Source organism: Bactrocera latifrons, unplaced genomic scaffold (assembly GCF_001853355.1).
Source record: "Bactrocera latifrons isolate USDA-ARS-PBARC rearing strain unplaced genomic scaffold, ASM185335v1 scaffold_255, whole genome shotgun sequence".
Lineage (NCBI taxonomy): Eukaryota > Metazoa > Arthropoda > Insecta > Diptera > Tephritidae > Bactrocera > Bactrocera latifrons.
The window spans coordinates 211,240-221,703 of NW_017536130.1; the positions used below are offsets into that span (position 1 = coordinate 211,240).

Below are 10,464 nucleotides of genomic sequence, written 5' to 3' on the forward strand. Positions count from 1 at the left end.
GGCATACGTATGTATATTTATGAATGAAATTCAACTTTATATAACAGAATTATTACATATGATGCCTTTGTGGTTCAATATGCTGCATCCCGAAATTTCGAGATTACTATCGGGATCCCGAAATTCATAGTTACAGTTAAGGCTGACGTAATAATCACTATAAATTAAATTATTAAACATTTTAAAGTTTGTAATAGATTTTTTTATTTAGATATACATATGTATACTGGTTATTTTAGGTTGTGACCTTTTTTTGCTGCAAAGCTCACAATTTGAGTCCAAATTGATGTCCAACTTTTGTATTATATCTTACGTACTCGAGTACGTAATTCATATGTAACTGCCGCGAACATTGTAATCCTTGTAAATGCGAATGCTTTTTGTTAATATTTATAAAAGCTTTTCATTTGCTCTGGTTATGCGAGTGTTCGAAATGCTTTCCTTGAAAACAAATGAATTTCCGCGATATTGGCGATTTAAAATACGAAAACGCAATAAATTCTTACACTACATAGGAAGGACAAAGTGGATAATGTGTTCTAGGAACTTCTATTCCATCTCAGAAATTTGATCGCGTTGAATTCTCTCAAAGCTAGAGTGCTTTCATACATTCGGACGAGATGACCTAGCCTACGTAACCGCTATCTCTCAATTCGCTGAACTATGGCAATGTCATTGTATATATCGTACAGTTCATCGTTCCATTGACTGCGGTATTCGCCGTTGTCAATGCACAGAGGACCATAAATCTTAGCCAGAGCCTCTCGTTCGAGAACTCATCTGACATACTTAACTTGCACTTTTATTAGTTTTATAATATCAACCAATTTACGACAGACTCTGTATGATTTTATACATGAACAAGCCGGTTTGAAGAATTTGAGTTGACTTAAATTTTTTTAAGAACGCAATAATAGCACAAAACGTAAGAAAGTGGGGATTCAGCCAAACCACTTGAGGTTGCGCATTAGAATTAATAAATACCATTCTCAAGAGGCCCCACAGTAGTTCTTTTCACCGAGAGTGCAAAAAGTGTTCCACAATTTGGTATTTCGTTTCCTTAAAAACTTAAGTGGAGTTTGTTTAATTTGTATGTATCCGAAGCGGTTAGAAAATTGGTGACTGCAAATCTAAAAAGTAATTTATTATCTCACTGACATACTGACTAATGAACTGTTAACTTTGAAATCGTCAACTAAACAAGGATGTTTGTATTTGCTTTATTTGCAATGTTTCTGTTATTTGAGCACATTCACGGAAAAACGTGCACAACAACTATTAACAAGCAAGCTTGAGTAGACTATATATTAAAAAAAAAACTCTAAGTAAAAACAAGTCAATGACGCTATGATAAATGCCAACCATATTTCCGATTCACACATACACATGCATATATGTTTTTATGTACATTAAATTCACTTCACGCTAGAGAAGGGTCTATTCACACAAAGCAAAAAGGGAAATACTAAGCTTCTACTACAAACAGTGGGCGCAGACTAGACGTCCGCTTGCAGCTGCACACCACAACACGACCAGTACTACAACTGACCACCGTTATCAATACAAGTGCAATGAATACTCGTCCTAACTCATACTTCAGCCAACGATCACACACAACCGGACAAATAAGGGAGCTTAGTAAAACATCGAGTAAAAGCTAAACACAGACAACTAGTCAAAGCGATGAACTGCAAGCACTACAACAGCAAATGCACATTACAAATAAATGTATATACATATATAATGCCTTACATATACATACATATGCACATTTCCAATGAGTGATGTGAACAAATTGTCAAGCATTGTGTTAAATGACGCGATGCCATCAGTCACAAAAGCAATGTAAGCAAAAACAACAACACAATAGCTTAACTGGCGACGGTTGTCCGCATAGCGACAATCATCACTTTTACATGGATGTGTCAAGCAAAGAAATAATAATACGAGTAGTAAATAAATGTGCGATATTTATGCATGGAAAAATAAAGTTTGCATAGAATTCTATACATTTTTATATGGTTGTCCGTGGGGATGCAATGACAGCAGAGACGATTGCTTTTGTGGACTCGGTATGTACTTTGGTTGCTGCATATCGGGAAGAATGTGCAGATTGACTCAGTTTAAGGAATATTTTGTGCTATGATTGACCTTTGCTGGGTTCTACATGTGGCCATTACTTGTTCTTTGGAAAATAATCGCTCTGACGGCAAACATTCCTAAGAGTGCTTTTCCAAAATTCATGCATTTCTGATATCTAAAGAGCAAGTGCAAAAAAAGGAAGAATTCATGACTAAAAAAAATGTAGAATATTTTACCATTAAATTATAAAAATGTTAAATTTTTCATTTTAAGAATCGATAAAAATATAATTAACACAGCAGATAGTCAATAATAACTAAAATACTGAGCAACCAGTGTTTGAAAAGTTTAAGTTACTGAGGGTGTTTTTTGTTATCGTTATTTATCAAAGCAGATTAAGATTAAGATTTAATTAAAACATGGAGATTATTATATTAAATATTGTCACCTTTATACAGTTTAATATCATGGTGGAAAATTTTCAAATTGATCTTTTTATGTCGAATCCTACTGACATATTTTATTGCAACGCATAATACTGTAGCCACTTTGTATATTGAATAGAAAAATTTCACAAATCAAAACGGTGTGGGCCAAGGTTTGAGAATCTTTCAAGAACTTCTTCGGTAGTGACTTCAATCATGACACGTTTGCAGCAACGCCAGACCGATCAAACTATCTTGAAGCGGCGAAGTGTAGAAAAAGAGAGCTCGGAGCTTACATTCATCACAGAAAGAATGCAGAATATGCGTAGAAAACTATGAATTATGGGGTATAGGTCTACATCGCAATTCTTTAACGTTTCCAATGTAGTAGTCGGTAACTTGCTGTCTTTTGACTTTTGCTTCTAGGCCCAATAGCACGGCGATTGATCAAGTTCACCTTTGAGCGTCAAACGTCGCACGACGTTGTCATTATCCAAAAGCCTTTGAATCTATCTATCGAGCAATCAATAAGATTTACCATTTCTTTGGTTTCCAAAGCACATACTTTTCCTAGAAGCAGCAAACTTCGCTGAAATCCATCCAATACTTGGTTTGGATATTTTTAATTTTGGTCTTTAATTTTTATATTTACAAACCATTTTTTCTTTTACGAAATTTTCGGAAAGTAATGTTGTCATGTCCCAAGTTCACTATAGTTTTTATACCCTGAACTGGCTACATCAGGTTTGATACCATGCAAGCAGCATCGGAGACCCTATAAAATATATATCTAAATGATCAACGCGTTGATCTGAGTTGATTCAGCCTTCAGATCTTCAACTTTCGAGATATCGTTCTGAAATTTTATAGATGTTCTTTTCTCTGCGAGAGGCTGTTTATGTTTCAGAACCGCCGATATCGGTACACTATAACTCATAGCTGCCATATATTTTTCTATAGCTTCGGCGCTACCGAGGTTAATATAGTTTCTGGCTTTGAATTAGTTTCGGAAAAGTGGTCTAATTTTCAATCAAAAATTTTTATTACAAAGTGTCTGCTTTTCCTATGCATTCCTTGAAATCTGTACTTTCCAATGGTTTTCATTATTGAGCTACTGGGCCAATGCAAACTGCTTTTACTAATTTTATTTTGCTGGCCTTAACACTCAAATTTTCTAAACTCAATTGGTTATTTTAACCACCGAAAGAATCCTTCGAAAACATGTGTCCCAATTCGTAGTTATGGGGCTGTTTTGATGTTGCTATTTATGAGTAAGGGATTGTTTCCACAAGCTGCAAGTTCTTCATAAGTAGCTTTCATTTCCTTTTTCTTAACTATAAGAGGTGGCGCTTAAAATTTGTGAAGGAACTTTTAGATCTTACAAAAGCTCTTTGAAAACCTCGGAATATAGTGTTTAGTATTAAGACCTGTAAGTAGATGAAAAAATATATAAACTTTTGTAAAGCTTTGTTGTCTTGCAAGCCAAAAATATTTTAACCCGAAACTGAAGAGCTCAAATTTTAGAAATACTCTTCTGTCATAATTAAACATATGCTGTCTATTTTTAATAGCTTGTGCCTACACTTTAACGCAATTTTCAACTGATTTACTACAAATATTTCCCTTCACAAATTCCTTTGATTTTCATTGATTTGTTTCCAACTTCATATCGAGTGTTTTCGATATCCTCTAAATATATGTATATGAAGAACGTGTACCATTCTTCTTCGTTGTTTTGTTTATATTCATTTTTTGAACTTTCACTTATTTTTCCGGCGTCCTGCCAATCCATAATTTTTATTTACCACGTGTTTACTTGTGGCCCGCTTGCAGTGTACGGTTTGCTGTTGTGTGTGTTGTTTTTTTTTTTTTTTTGACGAAAGTGTAAAACCTTCTGGAATTTGCTTGTAAACAATATAAATATTTACGTATGCGCCACTGTCCACTCCAGCTTACTTAAATATATTTAATAAGTAAATATTTTTACAAATATTTTTGTGCTTTTAATTTCAGGAAATTGCGTGGTTCAACGTCCGCACCAGTCAGATCAGTTAATACGCGAAGGCTCTAGCAAGCGGGTATGTAGGAAAAATTTACTTTACAACGCTAGTTATGTGCCGTTATTAATTGAAAACGCCACTAAAGGGCTTGCGATAATTATATATTTTTTCCAATGATTTTTTGTTTTACTCTTCTTTAATTTATATTCCTTCACACTTCCTTACTTAAGTTGTCTTTTTGCTCCACTATTTTCTACCACACAGATCTACTCCTTGGATGATGCCGAATGCAGTGAATTGTGCAGCTGCGGCGAATCTCTAACGCTCACCTGTCATGCTCTCTGCGTACCGTTTGCGCCCTGCCGCACCGCCTTGGCCTTCTACAGTCATGCATCGCCGGCATATCAGGCATTCCGCGGCCGTTGCCTTTGTTACTCGGGCCGATTTATCTGCATGAAGCCACCGCTGGGCGAATACACGCTACCAGGTAAGTTCGCACACTTGTAAAATTTAGTTTTTGTTCGACTGCCGCTCAGCCGCTCTGTGTGGCGGCTTGTGTGAATTTATTGCGCAATAAATTTATATAAATTGTATTGTCTATTCGTTGGAAATGGCAAATCTGTTAGTCATTTTTCAAATTCCCTGAATTGCGAGTGGTAGTAGAGGAAAATTTTCTTCACAGCGGAATTTCAAAGAGCTGTTCTTTAAAGCCGAAATTGATTGCACTAACTTTAAAGTTGAAAAATAATGTTTATTATGTTTTAATATGGAGATTGTTAAATATTATCTAAAATTATATAAATTTAGTTTGGATTAAATACATATCCGATTACGCGGATATAGCCGAGTTCACAGCAGTCGATTCTTTACTTTCTCAATATGGCCTTCTCCACCTGGCCTTTCTAACGGAGTCGAGGTCTTCCTCTTCCTCGGCTTCCCTCTACGGGTAATGCGTCCAATACTTTCACAGCTGGAGTGTTTTCGCCCATTCAAACGACATAACCTATCCAGTGTAGCCACTGTTTCTTAATTCGATGAACTTTGTCAATGTCGTCATATATCTCGTACAGCTCATCGTTCCATCGACCGCAGTATTCGCAATTGCCAATGCTTTAAGAACCATAAATCTTCCGCAGAACCTTTCTCTCGAAAACTCGTAACTTCGACTCATCACATGTTGTTATTGTTCATGCCTCTATCCCATATATCAGGACTTAAATAATGAGGGCTTATAGAGTTTAGTTTTTGTTAGTCTAAATAATACTTTACTTTCAATTGCGTACCATGTCCAATGTAAGAGGTGCTACAGGCGAGAGTTATTCTGCGATGGATTTCGAAGTTGATATTGTTGGTACTGTTAATACTGGATCCAAGATAGACGAAATTATCTACCTATAATTAGTGATTTGTAAAAGTACCAATCATCTGTTTCCCATATAAATAGTGAAATCATAAGCAAATGAATTAATTTCAGCTATTTAATTTTTCTTGTAATTTATATAATAAATTTTTCTAAAATTATGCGTATTTTTAATTAATTTCAGGTGGTGTCTTCCTTTTACTTGGCTACAGCTCAGCCGATGAGGCACTACTACGTCCGCATACAAATCTCGGTGTGCAAGATGCCGTGCGAGCACTACAACAATATGTTACGACGCACATAGACAACCAGGTAGCAATTTCTTTTTCTCTAAATATTGTTATTGAAGAAATATCATTGAAACCCCATATATTATTACATTGATTTAAATTATATTTGTTTGAATAGTGGTTAGCTTTGCTAAGAAAAAAATGGGACAGTCAAGAAGGAAGTGTTGTGTTGTTTTCACCTCATCTTCATCCATATAGCTTCTGCTTGATCTTACCAGACGATTCCCAGCCTTACAGCATTAACGCCAATAGGATAATAGCCTGTTAGAAGCCCCACAACTAGGTAGACGCTATCCTTACTGAGGGCAAAAATATCACTACATCTCTTGAAATATATCTTGGGACAAAGGCATTTTGCGACAGCGCATGTATGGATGGTGTCCCAGCACTGACTCGCTACCATTCTACCGATAGCGGTTCTAGGGTGCCTTGCCAGCTCATCCGCTTTATAGTTTCCTGCGATTCCGGTGTGGTCATGATATACTGCTGTTATCACAAAGAAATTCGATGCAATTTAATGCGAGGTTATTAACTCCTTGAGCAGCCCTAAACCCATTGTTAATGAGTTGAAGGTCGCTTCTCTGAAAGAGGCTGCACTCCATAGCAGTAAATCTACTGCTACTTTGTAAAGCCCTCCACCAATCTTCCCCCCATGCTTCAACCAATCTGCAAAAAAGCTCACTGCCCTTCTTCTCCAACAGTTTCTTCCCACCCACAACTCCCTCATGTTATTATTATTTTTAATTCATACTAGATAATAAATAAATGGGGAAACAAACACAATTGTTTATGAAAATAAATATACGGCGATAATTTATACATACACCAAATATGCTTTCACTGATGTAGCATTTTAAGTAATACATTCAATCCAACTTTGATCGTCAAAAACATATTTACACGTATTTTAATACAAAACTTCACTACAGCTTTCAAAATAGGGTCCAAGGGAAAAACAAGCACGTAAACCATTTAAAAAATTTCTCAGACACCCTAAGCCTCGACTGGAAGGGCCTTCAGTGTCTTCAAAATTTTTATTCCATTTAAATTAAGCTTCAGTGGACTTAGAATACTTCTCCGAAGCGGATTCAGTTTCGAAAACAGAAGAAACTCACAGTGCCATGACTCTCGTTACGTGTTGGGTCAAAAAGTTAATCATAATAATGCAAGGTCGTGACGGCCTATTAGCGTGATGAATAATCTAAGATTTTTCTGTCCACAAACCGGTTATTTACGACGAGTGGCTTCACATAGGCGCTTCAAATCAGCCTATTAGTATTCTTTATTGGGCACTTCACTCACTTGAACAAATTCATTACAAACCACACCACCGTATTTAAGGAAAACGATAAAAAGCACCCTAATCCTTGACTGTCTTTGACGTGGCTTCTTCAGCTTCTTCCTATTGCTATTCCGAATATCCCATAATAGAATGCTTGAACATCAACGCTTTGGCTTCAGAGAAGGTCTCATGATATTTCTCTTTAATGCCAAAACGATGATTTTAACCACTGTCCCTTTTTCGATCTTATTGCCATTAACTTAGCATAAAAGGCTTGCATTCGGCAAGTTATCGATGACTTCACGATTAAATTGGAATTTGAAGCGGATCATTCTTCAAATTGATCATTGCTCATTTTTTTTTCTCCATGGCAAAAATCGCCGGAGAAATGGTTCGCATCTCCACACAGCTGCCAAGCATACACTAACTGCTAGATGGAGATCAAACTTTTAACGAATACAATAAATACAACTTTAATTAACCAGTCCGGCTCAAATTTTTTAAGTTTTTTTTTCTTTCTAATATAAAATTAATTAATGAAGATATTATTTCTATAATTTATTTTCTTTGAACTCATTTTTCTTTTTTCTCTTATTCACAACTTCTTTCTATTATCACCGTAGACTCAGTGTACGCTAACGCTCTTCAATATGACCGATGAGAACATCATAATCGCAGCTCGCCTACCACACGACGCCAAACTTAAAGCCATTGAACTGTTGGGCAAAGAGAAGGTAATCAATACAAACACCATACGCTCCCCCAAACACCACTTAGATATTATACAAACAAATCAATCAATACTTAAATAGCACCATTATTGATTGCACGCTCTGATTAGCGCGCTTACCTGCACATTCAACCCTCAGCCCTGACGGGCATATCAAATAACACCAACACACGGCGCAACAAATCGCTCATCTCTCCACTTATCACTTCCTCTTTCAGGATGAATGCACTTCGATACTGAAGACCATCAGCCACCACATCAACACCGAGCACCACGAGCTGCAATCCCACCGGTTGCTGAGCATTTTCAAAATGTCCGAAGTCGAAGTGGTTTGGCCCGAAAGCAGTCAAGCAGCGGCGCAGCTGCACAGTGGGCCCGCTGCATGTATCCTGCCACTCACGCTGTTGTTGTATACCGTTACAACAACGTTCACCGGTGATGCCGCCAACATGTTGCTGTTGTTGTTGGCGAGAGGTGTGTGGCATAGCCAGAGTAGAACAGCCGTAACATGACCAATGTCACCAACGTAATCGCAAGTAAGAACTGCACATTTCGAAAAGCAACAACAACAACAACACATTTACATTTCGTAGAGATTAGTAATTAATTAATATTTGTACATGCATAAATCGGACATAAGGGAATTAAAAAATACTCAAAGTACTCATAAAGCAGTAGTAAATAACGGTAATGACTTATTGGCTATGTTAAGTAACGGGAAAGCAAGTGTTATTAGTTTATAATTTATAATAAGTTTTTGTTTAATTTCAATAATGCGCATTAAAACAAACAGAAATTTACACACCTATATATATATGTATACCGAGTAAGTAGTTATTTATATGGCACGTATATACTTACACATATGGAAAATATGCATTAATTGAGCATGTATTTGTATGCGACCTTAAGTTAAAGGGCATTTAAACATAGGTCACCGTTAAGTTGAGCGTTAAGTAAGCAAGTGTGTGTGTGTGTGTGTCTGTTAATCAAATAACTTGTAAAGTTCGAAAAGTATGTATATATAATATACATATATTTATAATGTGTGGAGTGCCGTACCTATAAATATATATATAAACATATGTGTTAAACTGTTAGCTTCCCTGCTTTGTTAAGTTGTGTAGTTTGGGCAAGTTAGTTTATTCGAAGCACATGTTCAGACCGTTATAAATGCATGTAGTTATATTAGATAGATGAGATGAGCATAGGAGTATGTTGAAATGTATATAGATATGATATCTCAAGCAAGAAACATTTTAGTTCAAGGTTCCAAAACCTGTATAGAATTCTATCATTATGTTGGAACTGCTATTTTCAGACTATTCTCACTCAAGAAATACTTTTATTTATTTCAGTACAAACATCTGTACATAAATAGATACTAAAGAGCGTCAAAAAAACCACATTTTTTTACCTTATACTCTGAAAAATTGTCGAAAACAGTACCCAACAAGTATGACCTCTCCGATTTTCAGTGCCCTATGTTGACTTTATTGTTGAAATTCGAAATTTATTTTAAATAAAATACGCAGAGACTTCAAATTTAATGTGAAATGTTTATTACCTCAGATGGTCCATCCGTTGAGTCCTATTTTCGATGACTCGTTCAAGCATTTCGTCTGGTAACTGGCGAATTTCATACATATCCACATGAAAAAGTCTAACCGTGTTATATCACACGATCTTGGCAATTTTGCTTCTTTACATACCAATGGAGACAGAAAAGAATCTTATCGCTGAATATAATTTGGCCTGAAAACTTCGGATCTTCTTAGAATCAAGAGATAATAGAATTCAATATATGATCTCGGGGTAAAATGTGGCAAGTCGTTCCATACGTCAGACCGAGTTACTGCTCTCAGTTACGGCTGCTATAGTTTCTTCACTGCGTGCTGGATGTGGTATATTCGGGCGAATGTTAACCGATAATGAATGCTGGATCTTAAGATGGATGAAGGTGTTGCGATTACTATGCGCAGTGGGCCGATTACGTTTACCATAAGTTTATCGAAGTGCGCGATGCACATTCTTTACAGAAGGTGAATTTTTCTAATAAAATTGAACGATGTGGAAACGTTGTTAACGCGTCAGTCTTTCTACAATGAAATGTTAAACAATACTAAACAAACTAAAAAAAAATCAACTCACACATGATCTGTCAAAAAAAGTCTGTTGTAACAAGTATCCCTACTTAGATTACCCCTTAAAATTCGTGGAAAAAAAAATTTTGCCTTAAAATGTTTAAACCTCAACTTCTCAATTATTTTCCATATTCATTTTCATTTCCAATGA

General features: G+C 36.1%; 1 protein-coding gene across 2 annotated transcripts in view; it reads left to right on the forward strand.

The window, feature by feature from the left end:
* Positions 1-8,736, forward strand: part of LOC108969516 — a 147,756-nt gene extending 139,020 nt beyond the window's left edge. For both annotated transcript variants that reach the window (XM_018934272.1, XM_018934273.1), the window contains 5 exons: positions 4,521-4,585; positions 4,772-4,994; positions 6,052-6,179; positions 8,063-8,173; positions 8,388-8,736. In XM_018934272.1, coding sequence (XP_018789817.1) covers positions 4,521-4,585; positions 4,772-4,994; positions 6,052-6,179; positions 8,063-8,173; positions 8,388-8,681 — 821 coding nt within the window. In that variant the 3' untranslated portion in view covers positions 8,682-8,736. The remainder of the gene's footprint in view (positions 1-4,520; positions 4,586-4,771; positions 4,995-6,051; positions 6,180-8,062; positions 8,174-8,387) is intronic.
* The last annotated feature ends 1,728 nt before the right edge of the window (positions 8,737-10,464 follow it).